Source organism: Convolutriloba macropyga, chromosome 8 (genome assembly GCF_964194025.1).
Source record: "Convolutriloba macropyga chromosome 8, txConMacr16.3, whole genome shotgun sequence".
Taxonomy (NCBI): Eukaryota; Metazoa; Xenacoelomorpha; order Acoela; family Convolutidae; genus Convolutriloba; species Convolutriloba macropyga.
In genome coordinates, this window is record NC_134475.1 from 50,461,429 (window position 1) to 50,484,931 (window position 23,503).

The following is a 23,503-nucleotide window of genomic DNA, read 5'->3' on the forward strand; positions in this document are numbered from 1 at the left end:
GTCGTCATGATTTTTGTTACGACCATATGACGTCACAGCCACTTTTTGTTCATTCGTTCATGCAATTTCAACTGAATTGCATGTGTGACGTCATTTTTCGCTCTTAGTGGAGCGAATTTTTTGTTCATGCGCGTGATTAAATTTTTGGTCACACTTGACTTACCTCACTCTCAAAAATGACTTCCTCACTTTGAAATTGACTTTTATTTACTTCAATTCAAAGAGATAAGGTCAAATGGGTGTGTGTCACTCTAATTGAAGGTTATTTGAGATCAGCTAAAAGAGGCAGCAATAACTTATACATATTTTTAATCAAAATATAACAGATCAGCCTTCAATGAAAAGACGAATTTTTTTGGTCTGTCTTTTTTACTGTTTTTTTAGACTGTCGATCTACGGGTCTATTGCGGCTATTTTCTGGCAATCTGCCAGCTATGTCTTCTAAGACTGCTTAGTTTTTTACATGCTAAGTCTGCAAAATCGATAGCCATCTTTGCAAGCTGTCAATTTAATGAAGACTTGATAGAATACTCCAATGGAGACAACCAGCACTTCCGCTACCATCTAGATGGGACTGTTCCACGTCCACGTTACTCTCCTAAGTTCGAAAAGCCAGAAAGTTTCTAGCATGTAGTGATATACTATTAGGTCCGTGCCATCACCGCTTGCTTACGATTCCTGGCAGTCATTTCGACTTCTATACAATATTTGGTTTTTGGCTCTGCCTGAATTTACTGAAAACTGCGGAAAGTGAGCGTGCTTTCTTTTCAGCCAAGATGTCTCCAAATAAGAAGGCAGCCCTCTACACTGCTGCAGATCATACGGCAGTCAACAGTGGAAACAATAGCTCCTCCTCTGGTTTCCATTCTGGCTTCGAAGCTTCACCATTTCTGGGACGGGGATCCGAAGGCTTTCCCACCAAACCACAACTAGCAAGGTAGCAGTAATCTCAGTGAGCTTATTCCTTTCGCACATTTATTTCATGCAATAATGTCACATTGCGTTATTAATTGCTCTCAATCGAAGCTTGAGGCAATTATTGTAAACGTGAGGGTGTTTCTTTTATGCAAAATTTTTGCTTGACTGTTTTGACTTTTCGAGTGACTTTTACGCTCTTGACTTTTTCGTTTTGCCTGATCAAGGTTTCCCTCTCATTCACGAGTGTTATCAGCTGAACTTAAGTGGTGGCAGTTGACTACTAAAAGTCAAATGAACAGTCCGCCGAAATTGATGTATTTTTCACTTTAAATCGTATTAGCGGTTATAATGGTAGTAACCTCTAATGAAATCATTTGAAGCCCTCAAGGAATTTAGTTAACCCTCCCTCGACTGAAGTGGGCTGCATCAGATTTGGGCTCCCACTCAGATTCGGTCATTGATTCACAGCAAGTTGCTGGGATTTTAAGCTGTCTAAAAATTGTTGAAACATACGCCAATTTTTTTTACGGATTTTGCATTACAAGAGTGACCATAAGGCCAATTTTCTGATTTTCTTGTTGATGAAGGCAATGTTTATCCTCAGATTACCGGTTAAAGATGTCAAAGTCGAAACTAGCTGTGCGAAACAGATGAGCGAGCTTCTTTGTTAACTGCATTTTGAGATTCTTTTCTGTTAGTGAATATACTTCATTATCTACGGGATTGATGAGAGTCAGCTGATGCTTGGAGGCGCGAAAGTATGATATTTCTAAAATTAATTGATACAAATTACTTTTTAATGCGAGGAGTTATACTCTAAAAATTCTAAGTTCTTAACTAATGTTGAGTTTTAAAATGCCAAATATTTCAAAATTATCTTTCAATATATGCAGATTTTGTATGCACCAACGGTGTTCTTTCATACTGCTGGGCTACGCCGACTGCTCGCTGCTATTATATGTCAGTCCGACGGGGACGATGATAGTCCAATTTTGTATCGAGCAGTTGATGTTTGTTATCCAGCAAGTTAATTCTAGGCTTCATTGTTGAGAGCTTATAATGTTGAACCCTTGTAAGATAATGTTAAATTTGCAACGTCGTTTTTCTGATTGTAGGTCGCCCTAATCGCAATATGTGTTATAGATCAGCGACATCCCGTGACCAGAAAGGACTGAAGATGGGTGAGAATAGTAATGGTCAGCCTACAGATGGGACGACAGACGACTTGCCAATTGACGATGTTAGTACATTTATTAAATTTGGTCAAGGTATTTTTGCTCAACAAACTTAAAACTGATTTAAAGCATCACTGGACTAGCTCTTTCAAGTTCATTGATGACCTGTCAAATCTAAGTGATATGCTCGTGTTTATTTCGTAATGTGTAGTTAGATTTGAAAAACAATCTACTATTAATAGCTGTCCGCACCTAACCCGGCTATTATTGCGGCGCGTAATAGGACTCGAAGATGAGTATTGGTGCAGCGTCTTTTTTATGGGTAATTAATAGCCGCCGTTGATGCTAGACAAATTGTTGAGGTTTTGAGAAAGACTTTTTCACGTGCGGCAATTTGGCTTTTGCTTTCCGAAGATTTGCTCCACGAAAGCTGCTAATGTTTATTAATAGCCGCCGTCAGCCTCTCAACGGCTATTATTTAGGCGCTCTCCTTTTTTAACAATTCAAGGAATTTGAATTATTGGGGCGCTTTCTTTGTTTTTAAGATCTGTTCACACATTTTAGATCTATTCACACATTTTTTGAAGTCAAATTCGAATAGCGATTTTGGTCACGCCGAAACAGAAGTGGAGCGAAAAAGCGAGTGGTTTTGCGGCGTGAAATTTTTTCAGTCTAATTTTAAAGGTGAGTGAGATAACAGTGTTTGAACAAAAGTTCGCTTTCTCGCTTGTGGTTTTTTATTCACATGCGGCAATTTCTCTATGACTTCTACTGTTTTTGATTTTTTGGATCGGATTTTTTTCTAAATGGGTTCCACAATCTATTTGTAGTTCATTCTGGGCCTAGTTTTTTTTGTTTGAATCAAATTTCTCTTTTTCGCTAGTTGTTTTTTGATCACATGCGGCATTTTGACATTGATTTCCAGTTTTTTATTATTGCTGTAAGCTGAGCGGAGCTATATTGAGGGGCTCTTGGTTTTTTCGTTTTGTCGTCTGACGCTCTTTTTCGTTATACATTTGTTCACACAGCAAAGCTGAAAATGTCAAATTTTCTGAATGACTTCTTCCTCTCGCTAACGGTGTTTGGCCGAGTGATGTCATTTCTCATTCTCTCTTCAGTAAAGTTTTTAAGATCATTTGCGTGATTAGATTTTGATCTTACGTGACTTACCTCACACAATAAAATGACTCTTGCTCTTACTTAAGTTTACTTTGAATTATTTTAAGGTCAAAGGAACTCAAGTGCAGTAAAGGTCCCTAATAAGAGGCCTCTGCGGAATGAATTTTCAAAAGCTTTATTAATTTATCCCTGAATGTTTTAACTTAGCTTTTTGAGCGGCGTCGATTTTTCAACTTAGATCTGTATCTGTTTCTATCTCTATTATACGGCACGCAAGTCTATTCTTTCGCAGCTACTCCGGCAATCTGCCGGCTTTGTTTTTATCTGATTTTTTTGGAAATGGTTTTCCCAATTCACTCATGGTCCGTTCTAGGTCTATTCTTTGTTTAGTCAATAAAAATTTTTTGAATTGTACTTCAGGACTTGTTCTGCTGTTTTTTAATTCGTTCTACTTTTTGATCACGTTTTTAGTTTTGTTAAAGTCTCGATTTTAACGATTGACTTCTGACTTACCTCACTCATTGTTTCAACTGAATTCTTTCACGCATTGAATTACGCAATGTGAATACGGTCAATGTACAAAGAGCAAAATCAAAAACGACGGGATAAACTGATAAAGCCCGATCATTAGGTTATCAAAGTTCATTAGTGTGTGCTAGCTGACATTTGTATTAAGCTTAACAGCTTTCAGTTAAGAAGCCCGAATTAAGTAGAGATTTAGAATCTAACTGAAACTGTACGCCAAATTAGCCCACTTTTTGAAACTGAAAAAAAAACAAAGTAAATTCGACCAATTTGTCTTATTAATAGCCGCACAGCGATAGCTGGGGCTATTATTGGCCTTCTCTTGTTTTTTTTATTTCGTCATGATTTTGTTACGACCATATGACGTCACAGCCACTTTTTGTTCATTCGTTCATGCAATTTCAACTGAATTGCATGTGTGACGTCATTTTTCGCTCTTAGTGGAGCGAGTTTTTTTGTTCATGCGCGTGATTAAATTTTTGGTCACACTTGACTTACCTCACTCTCAAAAATGACTTTTTACTTTAATTCAAAGACATAAGGTCAAATGGGTGTGTGTCACTCTAAATGAAAGTTATTTGAGATCAGCTAATTGAGGCAGCAATAACTTATACAGATTTTTAATCAAAATATAACAGATCAGCCTTCAATGAAAAGACGAATTTTTTTGGTCTGTCTTTTTTAATGTTTTTTTAAACTGCCGATCTACAAATCTATTGCGGCTATTTTCTGGCATTCTGCCAGCTATGTTTTTAATTTTTCTGTTTCAATCCCGATGTGCATCAGGCGCGTCAACGGCGGCTATTTTTGGGCTATCTGCTGGCTATGTTTTTAATAGATTGTTTGTGAAACGGGAAACGAAGCGCGTATAAACATATATTATATAAACATTTACAAACCGCTGCAGTAATTTACCAATACTTTGTTTTTGTCACTCTTTCCCTTTGTGTTATTACTACTTGAATTTGTTTGATTTGGACGTCAAATATTGTGATGTGCTTAAATAATTTACTATATTGTCCCTTTTTTCCTTGACTTACACGTCAAGAAATTTCAAAACTTATTTTCTTGTTTTAAAATTGTTCTACTCTAATTTTTTGTGGCGTTAGGTGCTCTGTTGACAGTCACTCTAGTTTTGTAAAACTGTTGATGTCATGTTATGAGACTTTTACAGTTTTGCATTATCTTTCAGAACTTGTCATCCTGTATTTCTACATTTCATAGCAATTACAAATCATTTTAAATTCGCTTTTTCGATGGTATTTTTTTGCACGTTGGCAGTTTGACTTCTGTTTTGAATGTTTGTTTTTGTTTGTCTGTCAGAAATTGCATCTTTTCTGTTCCAAGCTGTTTTTAACTTTTAGCGTAAAATCTTTTTGAATTCACTGCTTTTTAATTGCCCTCAAACGATGTTTGTAGCAAATATTTTAGTCCGGTTGATCTTTTCTATGCGATTTATCGCTGGACTGATTTTTCGTCTGATCCATTTGATTTTTCGTCCTCAAAAACTTGATAAACAGGTAGCTTGAAGAGGGCATTAAGTTCTTCTATAGCTTTTCAGCTCACTGGTCTCAATGTATGTGATTCCCAGTAACTGTTATGCAGACTTGTGGTGTGAAGGGCGGGCTGTTCTTGGAGGTTGCCCCCACCCCTCCCCCCACTGTTGTACCCCTCCCCACATGCACCCCCTCCCCCCGTTACGCTCACTTCACAAGCCTGTCGTTTGCGAGAAATTAGATTTGACGCTAATCGTTTGTTTTTCTTCGCTCTTTGTTCAAAATTATATTAAACAGGAGTAGTCAGTATCATCCAACAACAAAATCAAAAACGGAAACTGTATAAACCAAGAAAGACCTGTTTTCTATCCCAAGCGGTTGAACTTTGTTCTAATTGGCCTTACTTTTGTTACCTGTTTGTTTTTCGCTAGTTATATCAACGTCTGTTTCCTCTCATTAAGAAATGGGAGTGTTTCTGACCACGAAATCCACTACGAAAATAGCCCGCAATTGTAAACTTTTTTGGAACAGTCAAATTTTCACTTTTTCTGCTCTTTCAAGCCTAATTGGGGCTATGGGAATCAATTTGGATATTTTCCCACCTTCTGCCGTGTATGTTTATTAATAGCCGCAAAGCGATAGCTGAGGCTATTATTGGCCTTCTCTTGGTTCTTACAAGTCTTTTTCAAAGATCTGTTCACACATTTTCTTGATTTTTGAAGTCAAATTGGAGTAATTATTTTGGAGTAGTGTTGCCGAAGCAGGAAGTGGAGCGAAAAATCGATTGCGGCGTAAAATTTTTTGCTCTTATGATAGCCGCAAAGTGATAGCGGCTATTATTGGGAGCATCGTGGTTTTTTTTACGTCGTCGTCTCCATCGATGATTCTTGCGATCATCGACTTCTTCAATTTCAGTGACATCTGCTTGGCAATTAAAATTTGCGTGCGTGACGTCATTTGTTCTGCTTTTAGGTCAACTGCGTGACTTACCTCACTCAAATGATTTCGGAACTCGTTTAATGAACTTCAATTTTTATGCACATTTACTGGTTAGAGATCAATAGTGTGCATCTAAATAGTGCCAAACGTATATGCCCTAATTCTTGAGTGTTGGAGTCTGAGTTTTTGATTTCGAATATTAATTTTGAGAAAGCTCTATTAGGGTCTTTCCCTTATGGTGCGTATGTGTCTCATAAAATTGACAGTCAGAATGTACACAAAAATTCTAGTGGTCTTTTAAAGGGCTGGTGGTCAATCTGTTTAACTTATTTCTTTAGTTGTTTCAGTTCCATGGAAAACCACAAGCTTCTATCGCGGCTATTTTCCGGCAATCTACCGGCTATGTTTTCAAAGTACAGAGAAAATAGTGTTTGAACGAAAAATTTGTTTTCTCGCTTGTGGTTTTGTGTCCCCATGCGGCGTTTTGACATTTATTCTAACGTTTTTCTAATTTTTTCTAAGTATCTCAGATTTTTTAAATCTGATTTGCTAAATGGTTTTCCTAACCTATTCATAGTCCATTCTATGTCTAGTGTTTTTGGTTTAGTCAATGAAATTTTGAATTGTATGTCAGGACTTGTCCTGCTGTTTTTTATTGGGGTGCTGTCTTTTTTTTAAGATCTCTTCACACATTCATGATTTTCGAAGTCAAATTGGAGTAGTGATTTTGGTCACGCCGAAACAGGAATTGGAGCGAAAAGGCGAGTAGTTTTGCGGCATGAAATTTTTTCGCTCCAAATTTAAAGTAGTGAGAATACGGTGTTAACAAAATTTCGCTTTCTCGGTAGTCTTTTTGTTCACATGCGGCATTTTGACATTGATTTTGTTTTTTAAAATTTTTTTATCTAATTTTTTTTTACAAATGGTTTACCCAATCCATTCATAGTCCGCTCTAGGCCTAATTTTCTGTTTAGTCAATGAAAATTCTTTGAATTGTACGTCAGGCCTTGTCCTGCTATGTTTTTATATTTCGTCGTGAAGATTTTTGTTACGACCATATGACTTCACAATCACTTCAAATCTGCTTTTTGTTCATTCGTTCATGGTCTGTTTCCTTTACCATCTTTTTGAGACGGCAGGTCTATGAAGATATTGCGGCTATTTTCTGGCAATCTGCCAGCTATGTTTATTAATAGCCGCGAAGTGATAGCTGTGACCTTAAATTGAGCATATTAGCTTATATTGCATAGTTTGATACGCCTATTTTCTTAACAGTCGATCGACCTTCTTCGCCTTTGTATCATGTATACTAATTGAACAACTTTCAATGTGAATAGATTGAAGTGCAGGTTTGTCATGCAGCCCGTGCATTTAGGATAGCTGAATATAGCAAATCAATGTACGGATTTTGACCGTGCTAATAAAATGAACTAGTTTTTCAAATTGATTGCAATAGCAATTCGACTTCAGAAATCTCTTGTTCTCCACTATGTTTCAGCATTTATATGTTTTTGAACCTTTTCTATAAAAATGCATATTTTCATTTATCATTTGCATATGAAAATTATTGGGATCCAAATTCCTATAACCGGAACATGGTCAGTTTTGAACAAGTTCTTTCAAGATAGCTGCCAGAGATAAAAAGTTTTGAAGCGATTCTTATTTTATTATAAAATGAAGGTTTTTTTTATTGCTTTAGTATTAATATTTTGATCAAAAATAGCATTTTGGCGGGCGGTGGCGTTCTGCTTGGTTGAGTGTGCTTTGAAAAATAGAGATTTGGCAATAATAAATGTGCTGTCATAAAAGCATTGACGTCATTTTACGACGGCAAATGTCCATTGATGCCACTTGCACGTTGCACGAGACAATGATGATTGAACCAGCCAAGGAGAAAGAGTTCTGTTTTGACATCAAACGACCGCTTCTAAAATATTATCCTCATAATTGCATTTTGAAGTTAATTTTATAATGGTTCTGTAAGTGCTAGAATATAACAGATGTTGACAGTTCAGCCTGAGACATTTGGACCACATATTTGGGATTTTGCGTGGCCCAGAGTGCTTCAAAACAAAACGCCATCGATCATGATAAAAAAGATAACATTAAAAATTTTCTGAGATATTGTTAAAGCCGTTTTGAATGCCAATCTTTTGCAGCATTGTTTCCGTAATGGTTCGATTTTACAGATATTTTATCAATATCGTGAATTATTAATTGCTCTCAAACGAACTCTCGTCGGTCTTTTTTCATGCGATTTTTCGCTTGACCTATTTTTCGTCAGACCCATTTGACTTTTCGTCCTCAAAAAGGGATAAACAGGTAGCGTCAAGCGGGCGTTAAATTCTCTAAGAGCCTTTCAGCTCTCTAGTCTTCAAGTATGCGATTCACACAAACTGTTTTGGAGAATTATACTTATGGTGTGAAGGGCGGATCTTAGAAGTTGACCCCCCATCCACACACACACACACGCACACATCCCTCTCACTTCACCCCCCCCCCATCCCCACCCCTGCGCATCGTTCAGGCCGTAAGGGCGCTGTGCAGCCAAAAACCGCCCTCCCACCGTCACCCCACTGTTTCCCCCCACCCCCCCCCCGCGCTGCGCTCACCTCACGCCCCTTCAATTAAGCTAAATCTAGCCTCACTAAACCGTGGCTAGCTACTGACGACCGATCGTTTGAATGCAATTCGCCCGACATTAGTCAGTTATCTTATTAATAGCCGCACAGCGATAGCTGAGGCTATTATTGGCCTTCTCTTATTTTTTTTATTTCGTCGTCGCGATTTTTGTTACGACCATATGACGTCTCAACCACTTCAAATCTGCTTTTTGTTCATTCTTTCATGCAATTTCAACTGAAGTGCGTGCGTGACGTCATTTTTCGCACTTAGTGGAGCGAGTTTTATTGTTCGCGTGATTAAATTTTTGGTCACACTTGACTTACCTCACTCTCAAAAATGACTTCCTCACTTTGAAATTAACTTTTACTTACTTTAATTCAAAGAGATAAGGTCAAATGGGTGTGTCACTCTAAATGAAGGTTATTTGAGAGCAGCTGATAGAGGCAGCAAAATCTTATACATTTTTTTAATCAAAGTATAATATATCAGCCTTCAATGAAAAGAGAATCTTTTAGTCTGTCTTATTGTTTTTTGAGACTGCAGATCTAGGAAGCTATTGCGGCTATTTTCTGGCAATCTGCCAGTTATGTTTAATTGCTCTCAAACGAAGTTTGTAGCAATTATATTAGTCCTGTCGGTCTTTTTATGCGATTTTTCGCGTGACCAATTTTTCGTCTGACGCTTTTGACTTTTCGTCCTCAAAAACGGGATAAACAGGTAGCGCCCAGCGGGCATTATGTGCTCTTAGAGCCTTTCAGGTCTGTTTCAGCTCAAACTGTCTTGGAGACTTATACTTATACTTATGGTGTGAGGGGCGGATCTTAGAGGTTGACACCCCCCTTTGTTGACCCCCCACCCCCACTATTGGCTCCACCCCCCCCCCCCCCACCGCGCTTTTGCCCCCCCCCCCACCCACCCAGTGCTGCCCCCATCAGCCCCCGGTGCACCCCCCCCCCCCGTGGCTAGCTACTGACCAAGCCAACCGCTCGCCGGTCGTTTGAGAGCAATTCGCTCGACGCTAGTCGGTTATGTTTAATAGTTTTTAATTGCTCTCGGACGAAGTTTTAAAGCAGTTATTAATAGCGGCGGTCAGCCTCTCAACGACTTTTTTTTACTCGTTCTTTTTACAATTCAAAGAATTTGAATTGTATTGGGGCACTGTCTTTTTTGAAGTTCACACATTTTCATGATTTTTGAAGTCAAATTGGAGTAGTGATTTTGGTCACGCCGAAACAGGAAACGGAGCGAAAAGGCGAGTTGTTTTGCGGCGTGAAATTTTTTCGCTCTAAATTTAAAGTAGAGTGAGAAAACGTTGTTTGAACAAAAATTCGCTTTCTCGCTAGTGGTTTTTTGTTCACATGCGTCAATTTTACTGTTTTTTGATTTTTTGGATCCGATTTTTCTGAATTGTTTTTCCCAATCCATTCATCGTCCGGTCTAGGTCTAGTTTTCTGTTTAGTCAATGAAAAATCTTTGAATTGTACGTCAGGACTTGTCCTGCTATGTTACTATGTTTTTTAATTCGTTCTACTTTTTGATCACATTTTTAGTTTTATTAAAGTCTCGATTTTAACGATTGACTTCTGACTTAACTCACTCATTGTTTCAACTAAATGGATTTTAAATTCTTTCACCCATTCATTTACGCAATGTGGTGAATACAGTCAAGGTTATTAAAGATCAAAATCAAAAGAAACGGGATAAACCTATAAAGCTGTCATTAAAGTTTAGAATACTTTTCAGCTTAGAAGCTGAATTAAGTGTAGTTTTAGAACCTAACGGATTGCATGCCAATTTTGAGCACTTTTTGAAACTTAGGGAAAAATTCTGTCAATTTCTTTCTCTATTTCAATCCAGATGTGCGTCAAGCGCGTCAACGGCGGCAATCTTTCGGCAATTTGTAAAAGTGTCTTTTTTGCTTAGTTTTTTCGCTCGACCGCGTTTGCGCTTTTGTTCTAGAACTCTCAAGTGACTTTCCCGCCTGACTTAATTTTTACTTGATATAAATTCCTCGCACTTTGAATTTAAACATATTGATACCATAAAGACGATTTTAAGATATGAAGTAGCAAAGGCGTTATGGAAAGCATAGAGAATGCAAAGCTTTATTGTTATTAATGGTCTAGTTAAATGAATTACGCAATACGGCGAATGCGGTTAAGGTCAGAGGAGCAAAATCAGAAGAAACGGGATGAAGCGCGGTCATTAAGTCATAGTGCATTCGGCTATTAAAATATGCCTTCATTTTTTTCAAAATCCCCTCCCCTTTTCAGTTATAATGGTTATATAGCGCCTAGTCATTGTTTTGGGATTGTGATATCACTATTTGTCCAGAAAATGGAGTTCTTTTTGGAAGCTAATTGTTAACCTTCAAGTGTGTCCTTGTGATAATCTTGAATGGTGAGTTATCATACACTAACCAGCAAATGTTACTTAAAAATTGATGGTCCTTATTATTCTAGATATTATATTTCTGCATATCTAGGGGAACTCAGGTAAATCAGCAAAATAAAACGCACAATGAAGCATTCTTATTCGTTTTCTAAGCAGGAATCAGAAGGCTAAGGGCTTTTGAAGCGGGGATCTTGTCTTGTTTCTAACGATATTGCTTCCTTTTCCCGAACTGGAGTTAATTTTTGTTTTTGACTAATCTAATACCTCTATGAATCTAAGATTAAATCCGCTCTTATTGTAGAAAAATTATACCAAGTAAGGACAAAGACATACGGCATGTGAAAACTGGCTGTATTTGTCATTATCAGTAGAGAAAAATTAAAAATTGAGTTTTTTTTTCGGAAAGTATTATTACCAGGAGCATGATAGTATTACATTAGTGTCGGCGGCTTCAATTTTTAACTATTGCGTTTTATGCAAAGCCAATTTTAAGCCCTCATTTAGATGAAATCCTTATGCGCATTTTTATTGTCTCCCACATCTAAGCGTTCCAAACATTGCGGACCCCGATTGCGTTACAGAAAGCCCTGAGTTCAGTACGCAACTCAGCCGCAAAGAAGAAGGCCGAAAAGAGGACGAACACTGCAGACTCTCCTTACAAGAGTGGTGAAAATGTTGCAGATGTTAACAATACTTTACAAAATCAAGACTCAAAAGAGCATGCGCAGCGCAATGGCCATGGCCACCATGCAACATCATCCAACAGACATCCAGTAGTTGTAAATGGACATCACAACTCAAATGCTCTCAGAGGTGGTCATCATGGACACGAAGCCTTTCCCTCCTCCAGTGACAAGTTGGATCTGGAGAATCTGCCGGTTGAGACGCTCCAACAGAAAGTGGAAATGTTAGTCACATTTAGCTCCTCTCTGTCCTACTTTCGATTTAATTTATTGTGGTTAAGCTACGTCAAATTTAGATAGGCGCTACAATTAACTAACTTAACTAACTATCTTATTGCCGAAGAAAGCTTATGGTCGTCCATTTCAGTTGATAAACCAAAGATGCATATGAGCTGACCAATTATCTTTAAGCAATTGTTACATTATAAGAATGAGAATTGAGATCAGAGTATACATGATCAGAATTGAGAAAAATCGGAAGTAACAGACTAAGAAAGTTGACCCATTAGACAAGATTTTAGTCAGAGGTCAGTTCTCGATAGTTTTTCATGGCTTGTCTTATGTCTTTACAGGTCCGTGAAGCATTAGTGCAATTGAAGAACTTGTGTGGTTTATTATTTTACGCCGTATAAAAACCAGCTGAACGTGTCTTTGTGATTAAAGTCTACTTGCAGTATTATGTAAATCTTTTTCATTAATATTTTTGTGTTGTTACTATCTTGAGTGACTACGTTTAAGTGACTTCTGTTAGTGTACACAAACTGCGTTGCACTACAGCTGTTTTCTATTTGACGTTGTTTGTGGTGGTTCTGGTGACGTTTATCTATGGAGTGAAGGTGTAAATCAATTAACTGGACCGCCCTTATCAGCTGCTAATTAGTCGCAGTAAATTAGATCTTATTGGTCGCACAAAAATAGAATTGGCCACAGGTAAAAAAATTAGTTGATCTCATTTAGAAATTTTATGCAAACTGTTTAATTAGTGAAACTGTTTTTTTGATGCAAACTATATACATAAAATACATTCAATGAGTTCTTGGTACCTCTTTACCCATTATTGATATAAATGTCGAAAATACTGAATCATATTGAGTCAATGAAGCTGATTGGATATTTTGTTGACCATGTTTTTTATGATGATACTATAATATTTACAAGCTCACCATTTCACAACAATCCGACTGTTAACTTTGATTGTAATGATATTGTGTTTGTTTAGGTACACAGCTGTCAGGAAGAGTTACAATCCCCAACTGTATAAAGGTCAGTTCAAAAAATTGTGTTCCTATCTTCTTCACTCGACCAAAATTTTATCAGCTTAGATATTGATTAATTTTGAGTAATAAACAAAATGTTAAACTACTAGCTCAAAAAAGTAAGCAATTATTATAGTCTGTTTAGTGTTGTGTCTGATATGTTTGACTTTCTCACCGCATACTCGCACGATTTCGCAATTTTGTCGTTTTATGAGTTACTTCAATAAACGCTATGGTCCGTTCAAACACTTGCTGTAAGACGAAGTCGTTCAACATTCATATTGACAAAGAAGTCGCGCCAGCCAGTCGCGCCACACAATTCTTTCATTCTGTACAGTTGCTTCTTGACCTTCATTTTTTAAACGTTTGAAGCACTTTCTTATGCATTGCTAGTTTTAAACGTTAGCACAATAGTTCTTTTTAAGCAACAGATTCTGTAACAAAGTTCTAATTGTAAATATCAAGAATTGTAAATTACTCCTGTAAATATCTTCCTGTAATATATTCCAATCATGATGATGACTGCAGAAAAGTTTAATAGTTATTCGAAGGCAGATCTTTATAAAATTTATTGCGAATTTTATCAAAAATTAGAAGAGAAGGACAATCTCATCGCCGAGCATGTGGTAACCGTGAATTCATTGAAAAATCGGCACAGGTAACAACTACTTCAGCTATAATAACCCCAACGATTAACACGAGTGCAAAAAATGACGTTTTTATTCGAAAGTTTGAAACATTAAAGATCGAGAAAACAGAAAATTTTTTAACTGGTAGTAGTATCATCAAACACCTGGCAAGAGATCGGACATTTCCTCAGGACTGCAGTATACATGCTTACCCAGGCTCGGCGACAAAGGAAAAACTGCAATTATTACAGGGTTACGATCAAAAAAATATGAAAGCAGTCATTTTACAGGATGGGACCAATGCTATTCTAAAACGAAAAAGTGATCATTTAGAAACATTATTCTCAGATTACAAAGATCTTGTCTCTGCAATAAAGGAAAAGTTCAGCCCAGAAACATTGGTATTGATGTAAATGCCTCCCTTAAAAAAATTGCCGAAAAACGAACAGACAAACAACAAAATTTACGAATTCAATGAAAAACTGCGAGAGTATATTACACAAGAAAACACTGAAAAAATCAAAATACTTCCTGTCTGCAACATGTTGAGTCAAATGGCAATTTACAGCGCTCTCTTTTACGACGATATACATTTTAATTTTCAGCAGGGAATTCCGTTCATTAAAAATGCAGTTTTAAGTCATTTTCTTTTAACTTCTTGTAATCTCGTTCGTTTACAACCTATGCAATATTCTCAAAGTGCATACGTGAGTAGGGCTAACACTTACAAACCATGGAGGTAAACATATCGTTATACAAATGGATTTTAGCTGCAGTTTCTGTTGTTTCTAAGCTATTTTGCAACGTGTAATGATTTATAATCAGATATAGCCAAAAATGGCAGGTATTCGACTCATAGTTATACTATGTGTACTACTCATATCCTCCGATAGTATTTCAGAAATTTTTTTTACAGTTTTCCTTATGCATCTCTAATACCTTCATTCAAAGGAAGCTGTAACAGCAAACAATGTGCTTTAACATCCAAATTCAACCTTTCTTTTTTCGTGGTTGTTATATGGTACCTTCTACTAAAAAGTGGTGATATCGAAATAAACCCTGGGCCAGTTTTGCCATATGCACTTATGATGAAAAAGTTGAAATTATTTGATTCCAGAATAAAAATTCTACATCAAAACGCCAGAAGTTTAGCAGGACAACATCTGCTGTTGAAAGAACTCATTCAGGACATTGGTTACAACTGCATATATGCGTTTAGTGAAACATGGTTGTCACAAAACCATCCGGAAGAATTTTGGCATGTAGATAAGCAAAACTTTGACTGTTTTCGAAAAGATCGCATCCAAACAACAATAGCAAAAGGTGGTGGTTTTATCATGTACATGTCCCGAAAAAAACTTGTAAAGATGTTTTTGGAAAAATTGGTCCTGGGAATTGATCTTGCTATGGCTGAAGGAAAATCTGTCATACTTGCTGGAGACTACAACTTAAACTATTTTACAAAGCGCGACAGAAGTCTGCTACAATCTGTAATTTCTCCATATGCTCTTAAACCAACGAATAATGATACAGCTACAAGAATGACTAACTCTTCTTCAACACTTATCGAGTATATCATAACAGACGATTACGAAACAGGCATAGTAGCGGATACGATTTTGAAAACTGATCATTTTGCAACAATCACAGTTCTTAAATCTGTGATGCTAAAATCAAAAACAACAAAGAAAAAATTTTTTGCCAAAAAAACTATTCAGCCATAGCATTCCAAAATTTTATTGAAAATTCAGACTGGAGACACTTTTACGGTGCAGTGACAGGAGATATGATGTTATTAGAATTTCAAAGAATTATTGAAAGAGAATTAGGACTACATGCTCCAATTAAAGCCTGTTATATTAGAACAGATAAACCAAAATTTTTGCTTCAGGAAAAATGGCTATGTGAGGAGACGAAAAGACAGTTTTCAAGAGTTAGCGATGATGAAACTAAAAACGATTTAATTCGTCAAAAAGAAAAACAACTTTTTTCAAGTTTTATGGAGTTAAACAGTGAAAAAGCCAGTTGGAAATTCATTCAAGATCTTCTTAATAAAAGAAAGACTCAAGCAAGAATTCAATCTTTATTAAACAGTTTTGGTGATAAGATAACAAAGCCCATGGAAATTGCAAATCAATTGCAAATTGACCCACTCAATTATAGACCTATTTCTGTCACTTCTGCTTTGTCAAAAATTTTTGAAAAGGTGTTCAGTTCACAAATCACAAGTTTCCCAGAAAGGGAGCAATTATTGTCTGCTAGTCAATGTGGTTATAGAAAACAAATTTCAACAATTGTTGCTATCCTGAAATCGACAGAACAAATGAGATGAACTCAACAAGAAAAAAATGTTACAGGGGCGTTTTTAGATCTTTCTAAGGCTTTTGATTCTATAAACCACAAAATACTGTTACGAAGACTTGAAAATATAGGTTTTGACGAACATGCTACCAATTTAATAGAGAACTATCTGAGTGAAAGAACGCAGAGAGTTGTTCTGAATGGATTTGAGTCAGACTGGATAAATTTGAAAAAAGGAGTTCCACAAGGTACTATTTTAGGACCTCTATTATTTAACATTTACGTCAACGATTTAGCAAAGATTGTAGAAAAGGATTGCACGGTCGTCCAGTACGCAGACGACACTTTTTTTTACATCGGACACTGATGAAATATCGTCAAAAAACAAAACTTGAACATAACATCTCAAAAATTATTGACTTTGATTCCAGAATAAAAATTCTACATCAAAACGCCAGAAGTTTAGCAGGACAACATCTGCTGTTGAAAGAACTCATTCAGGACATTGGTTACAACTGCATATATGCGTTTAGTGAAACATGGTTGTCACAAAACCATCCGGAAGAATTTTGGCATGTAGATAAGCAAAACTTTGACTGTTTTCGAAAAGATCGCATCCAAACAACAATAACAAAAGGTGGTGGTTTTATCATGTACATGTCCCGAAAAAAACTTGTAAAGATGTTTTTGGAAAAATTGGTCCTGGGAATTGATCTTGCTATGGCTGAAGGAAAATCTGTCATACTTGCTGGAGACTACAACTTAAACTATTTTACAAAGCGCGACAGAAGTCTGCTACAATCTGTAATTTCTCCATATGCTCTTAAACCAACGAATAATGATACAGCTACAAGAATGACTAACTCTTCTTCAACACTTATCGAGTATATCATAACAGACGATTACGAAACAGGCATAGTAGCGGATACGATTTTGAAAACTGATCATTTTGCAACAATCACAGTTCTTAAATCTGTGATGCTAAAATCAAAAACAACAAAGAAAAAATTTTTTGCCAAAAAAACTATTCAGCCATAGCATTCCAAAATTTTACTGAAAATTCAGACTGGAGACACTTTTACGGTGCAGTGACAGGAGATATGATGTTATTAGAATTTCAAAGAATTATTGAAAGAGAATTAGCACTACATGCTCCAATTAAAGCCTGTTATATTAGAACAGATAAACCAAAATTTTTGCTTCAGGAAAAATGGCTATGTGAGGAGACAAAAAGACAGTTTTCAAGAATTAGCGATGATGAAACTAAAATCGATTTAATTCGTCAAAAAGAAAAACAACTTCTTTCAAGTTCTATGGAGTTAAACAGTGAAAAAGCCAGATGGAAATTCATTCAAGATCTTCTTAATAAAGGAAAGACTCAAGCAAGAATTCAATCTTTATTAAACAGTTTTGGTTATAAGATAACAAAGCCCATGGAAATTGCAAATCTTTTAAGTTACAGATTTTCCACTCTAGGAGAGTTCATTGGCTTGCAACAAACAAACGAACAACATTCCTCCTAAAACTGCTCCGAGAAAGTGTTTCAAGTTCCGATATATAACAACCAAGGAAACAAATGTGCTCATAGATTCATTGAATACAAGTAAACCTGTCGGTCCTTCAAAAATATCAGCTTGGGCAATAAAAGATGCTAAAGCAGCGCTAGCGGAACCACTATGTTATCTCATTAATCAGTTCATTACAGAAGGAAAATTTCCAGAAGATCTTGAAAAAGCATGTGTAACTCCACTCTTCAAAAAAGGGAACCTCGAAGACCCACTCAATTATAGACCTATTTCTGTCACTTCTGCTTTGTCAAAAATTTTTGAAAAGGTGTTCAGTTCACAAATCACAAGTTTCCTAGAAAGGGAGCAATTATTGTCTGCTAGTCAATGTGGTTATAGAAAACAAATTTCAACAATTGATGCTATCCTGAAATCGACAGAACAAATAAGATTAGAACTCAACAAGAAAAAAATGTTACAGGGGCGTTTTTAGATCTTTCTAAGGCTTTTGATTCTATAAACCACAAAATACTGTTACGAAGACTTGAAAATATAGGTTTTGACGAACATTCTACCAATTTAATAGAGAACTATCTGAGTGAAAGAACGCAGAGAGTTGTTCTGAATGGATTTGAGTCAGACTGGATAAATTTGAAAAAAGGAGTTCCACAAGGTACTATTTTAGGACCTCTATTATTTAACATTTACGTCAACGATTTAGCAAAGATTGTAGAAAAGGATTGCACGGTCGTCCAGTACGCAGACGACACTTTTCTTTTTACATCGGACACTGATGAAATATCGTCAAAAACAAAACTTGAACATAACATCTCAAAAATTATTGACTTTTTTGCAAAGTCCCAGTTAGTAGTGAACAAACAAAAAACAGAACATATTGTGTTCAGCACCAGGAAGAGGTTAACAAATACTGTTCTGAATGTCGACAATGAAATAATAGCAGAATCCAAAAGTGTGAAGTAGCTTGGCGTAATTATTGATAGCAAACTAAAATTTGATGGAGAAGTGAAAAAGATTCTTCAGAGAATGACTTGTGGAATAAAAGTTTTGAATACACTAAGTAAAAGTTTACCAGAGAAAACGAAAGTCTTATTACTTAATGCAATAGTAATAAGTCATCTACATTATTCCGCTCTATTTCTGACAGGGTTGCAAAAGTCATTACTTACAACTTTGGAAAAACAACTGAATTGAGGAATTAAATCCATTTTTAATAAGAGAAAATACGATCGGTCTACAGATCTCAAACTTCGCAACAAAATACTAACAGTTTCTTTTCTCTTGAAATACCATTGCTCAAAATATATATTTTTCGCTTACTCAGCAACGAGATTCCAGCATATAAAATTGAACCTCTCTCTACCATGAGAATAAAACAACATGACAGGTCAAAAAAAGTAACGTTCGATATAAGAAAGAACAATAAGTTTTTAACTGATTCTTTTATTGCACAAGCCATTCCAATTTATAATAGTCTGCCTTCTAATATTAGACTGAAAACAACATCGAAAGCTTCCCTAAAAAAGAACTGAAAGAATGCTTTGGGAAAGAATTTTTGAAGGACCCAAAAGTAACTGATGTAAAAGATGACATTGAGAGCATTAGATTTTAATTTTATTTTTTAATCTTCATGATGTACATATAAAATTGTGAGAACATTTTATGCTAGCATTTTAGGCCATTTTTTAATAATGTAAGGTCAAATTTTTAGTTAAGTAATTTAATGATTTTATAATTTTACATAATGTTGTATTCTTAACTTTACATTGCCTCTTACCATTTGCTTTTTATACTTATGAGTACCAGAGGAAATTAACAAGGTTCTTTTTTTCACTGACCTTGTTTTTTGCTCGAGCTTTGCATTTGAGTACTAAATGTTCCCAAGAGTCGAATTTTTTCACAAAAGCCACAAATTGGTGACTCCGAAAAAAAAATATCAGCCATCTAATTTGTTTATCAACGCGGCATTTAAAGGCAGAGCGATGCAATAAGTTTTGCTGTTGAGGTAATGAGATAAGAGTGTTTTTTCTAAATTACTCTGTAGAAATGAATTAACTCAGACGTTGAACAGTAGTATTTGATAACCGATTTCTTAAACGTTTGTCAATAATACTTGATGGACGAACTTTTATATACATGTGGAGGGCTCTTGTTTATGGAATTATGGTGAAGTTTCATTTTTGTTTAAAATAACAGAAGTATAACGTTCTCCTTTTGAATGACCTTGATCTTTCAGAAATTAAAAAAATCGTTGTCTTTTGAAAACGAAATTGGATTCTCGTGGGTTGAATTTCTTTCATCTATGAGTTTTATTGAAATTAATTTTGAAAAGATGTGTGGCAAAGAGATGAGGTGCGTGGCAACTGGTTGGTTCTAAGTTTTGCATTTATTTTCTGTTTTATGACCGCTTTTGAGAACATTGTTGACAATGCTTCGAACATTTAATAAAGTTTTTATTGTTGAGTATTTGTGCTTTGGCAGAAGGAACGTTTGAAAGGGTAAAAGTTTCAGTATTTTTTTCTTGGCTTTCAATGTTTTAGCTCGAAATGAGCATTCGAGAATAGATGGCTTTCGGGGTTTTTACGAGATCAATTGGAGTTGCTTCTGATTTTCCACTGGAGAATTGGATACTCTGCGATAATAAGAAGTTTTTCGTCGCTAGAATTTCACTATTTTTGACGTTGGTTTCCGGTTGAGTCCGTTCACAATTCTTTTATAGTAACAAATAGCAGTTAATTTTATGATTTACGGACTGAACGGTCATCTGCGAATGCTTGCTACAGTTTTTGCATTAGTGAAACTTTTAAAGTGGTGTTGAATTGTTATACTGCTTAATAATGGTTCAGTAGCAAGAGTCAAGAGTAAAGCTGAACTAGGGCAACCTTGTCTAATTCAACGCTCGAGCATAATTGTTTTTTAGAAGTTAGCCATCCATCTCAATAAGTTTCTGTTTTTTTAATGGTTTTACATATTTTGTATATTCGTCAACGCCAATTTTACCAAGAAGCGCAAATATGTTGTCGCTGTCTGTTATATCAAAGTTTCTCGAATTATCCAGAATAACAGTGCATCCGTTATTATTGAGTTGCCAATGGAATGTGCGGACTTCCTTCGGTGCTGTATGCCTTTAGGGGAGTATGCTCTTGTTGACCCAATGTGTTCGGGATTAGTTATAATACTGTAAAATGAAACGTGCGAAATAATTTTCGGCTCGTTGCTGAGTAATATTATCCGCCTAAATTAATCTATTTTACTAGATTTTCACTTTTGGGAAGAAGTTTTGGGTTTGGGATTTGCTGGCTTTCTGCATTTTAACACTTATCAAGAATATTCGCGTACTTTCACATGATAGCCTTACATTTTAAAATATTTGAACAAAGATTTTGGTATTTGTTCTAGTGCTCAATTTTTTATGATACTATTTCATTATTCATATATCGTTTCAAAAATTTTTCAAGTCGGAGATATTTTTCTGTTTTTCCTTTTTTTATAGCTGAGCAAAGCTATGTTGCGGTGCTCTTGGTTTTTTACAATTCAAAGAATTTGAATTGTATTGGGGTGCTGTCTTTTTTAAAGATCTGTTCACACATTTTCATGATTTTTGAAGTCAAATTGGAGTAGTGATTTTGGTCACGCCGAAACAGGAAGTGGAGCGAAAAAGCGAGTGGTTTTGCGGCGTGAAATTTTTTCGCTCTGAATTTAAAGTAGAGTGAGAAAACGGTGTTTGAACGAAAATTCGCTTTCTCGCTAGTGGTTTTTTTGTTCACATGCGGCAATTTCGCTTTGATTTTTTCTGTTTTTTAGATTTTTTTAGGATCGGATTTTTTCTAAATGGTTTTCCCAATCCTTTCATAGTCTTTTCTAGGTCTAGTTTTTTGTTTAGTCAATGAAAATTCTTTGAATTGTACGTCAGGACTTGTCCTGCTATGTTTTTTTGTTTCGTCGTCTGATGCTCTTTTTTCGTTTTACATTTGTTCACACAGCAAAGCTGAAAAAGTCAAATTTTCTGAATGAATTCTTCCTCTCACTTACGGCATTTGCGCGCGTGACGTCATTTCTCACTCGCTTTAGCAAAAGTTTTTAGGTTATTTGCGTGATTAGATTTTGATCATACGTGACTTACCTCACTCAATAAAATGACTTTTGCACTTTAAAACTTAAAATTAGTTTGAATTTGTTTAAGGTCAAAGGAACTCATTTGTGCAAAGGAACTCATTTGTAAAGGTCCGTAATAATAGGCGTCTGCGGAATGAATTTTAACAAGCGTTATTTATCGCTGAATGTTTTTTACCTAGTTTTTTGAGCGGCGTCGATTTTTTTTTCAATTTAGATCTGTATCTGTTTCTATCTCTATGATATGGCACGCAGGTCTATTCTTTCGCAGCTATTCCGGCAATCTGCCGGCTATATTTCTTGAGTCGTTTTTTTGGCTGACCTGTTCTTAGTTCTCAAATTAACTCTTGTTTGTTCATCGTTGTTCATCGCCAGTGCCTGACATACATTGCTTATATAGGGAGTTGCCTGACATACATAGGGAGTTGAAAATCCCTTGGTAAATGAAATCACCCTCTATGTTAACTTTCGTGCGTTTAATTATCTCGTTGTGTTCTATTCTTTCTGGAAGTTTGATCAGGTTGTAATTTTCGATTTACTAATTTAATGTCTTGTCTTCTAGGATAAGTTTCTTTCCGTAAGTAGAACATGTTTGTCTATAGGAAATGCGGTTTTACCAAGTTAGTTGAAGCCTCTTGACAATTGTATTAGAAAATACAAAATTCCAGTCAGCGAGTATTACGCTTCGTGTGATGACATTTGTCTGGAACACTTGAATTTTTAGCGTCAAGTGGAAGTACCATCTTTAAGTTTTTTTTTTTAAATCGGTATTCGCCTAATGTCCATGTGTTTAATAGCCGCCCTCATCTTCTCAGCCGGCTATTATAGCGCTCCTATTTTTTTTTTACTTCGTCGAATAAAAAAATGTTTCGCTTTACCTCATTTTGCCGCCTTTTCAACATTTTGCGTGAAATCTTTTTGACTTCTCTAGGCTATTTTCTCTCTTCTCTCATTCTGCTAAAAGTGAATTTGAACATCAGTTGCTCAGCAAAGCAATTCAAAATGAACAGAGTCAGTATAAAAATTGAAGTCAGAGAAACGGGATAAACCCATAAAGCCCAATTTTAGATGCCCGCTATTTGAACGTCGTTCCTATAAGTCTTAGTTACCACCTTTAATGCTTATTGGTGTTGATAGTAGCCCCTGTAGCCTCTCTCTAAGAAACAGAAGTATGTTCAACTACGAAATGCCATCAAAATAAATCGGACTTAAAAAATATTTTTGTACAAAAATCTTTTTTTTTCAGTATATTCTGTTATTTCAATCCCAATCATGCTTATTGGAATCAACGGCGGCTATTTTCCGGCAATCTGCCGGGTATGTTTTGTCTCGTATCTGTGCGAATGTTCTGGTAATCGTTATCTGATTCCGTTTCTCTTGTGGTTTTTCTCTCAATATTGATTTTTCGGACTGAAATTTTGCACCATCTATTAACTCAAATTATTTCAAATTATTTCAAATTATTTCTTGTAAACGGTTGAATAACTTGCATGACTATAGGTTGAAAATATTTTGGTTGATGGACCATTTTGTGCGGCCGAAGAGTGCATTTTCTGCTGTACATTGGACGTTGGAACAGTTGACGGAGATATAGAATTTAAAAAAAGTTTTACAACAAGCAACTTTTTCAAATCTTCAAGTAATATTTTAACATTAGGAGGAGTCAACTTTGATAAGTCGGAGGGCTCAGCAATAAAAAAGAGGGGCTCACTTAAAGATTCAAAAATTATGGAAACTGCAATAAAGTGAGTTTTGACTTTTGACAGTTATATTGAAGAGCAAATAAAACGTAAAATGTAACTATAAT

At 35.9% G+C, this 23,503-nt stretch overlaps 1 protein-coding gene across 5 annotated transcripts in view; it reads left to right on the forward strand.

Annotated features, from left to right (window-relative positions):
• The window catches only part of LOC142344802 (TOG array regulator of axonemal microtubules protein 1-like), a 94,380-nt gene that overhangs the window by 30,607 nt on the left and 40,270 nt on the right, over positions 1 to 23,503 (forward strand). For all 5 annotated transcript variants that reach the window (XM_075396760.1, XM_075396761.1, XM_075396763.1 and 2 more), the window contains 4 exons: positions 772 to 937; positions 2,062 to 2,158; positions 11,773 to 12,098; positions 13,094 to 13,137. In XM_075396760.1, coding sequence (XP_075252875.1) covers positions 772 to 937; positions 2,062 to 2,158; positions 11,773 to 12,098; positions 13,094 to 13,137 — 633 coding nt within the window. The remainder of the gene's footprint in view (positions 1 to 771; positions 938 to 2,061; positions 2,159 to 11,772; positions 12,099 to 13,093; positions 13,138 to 23,503) is intronic.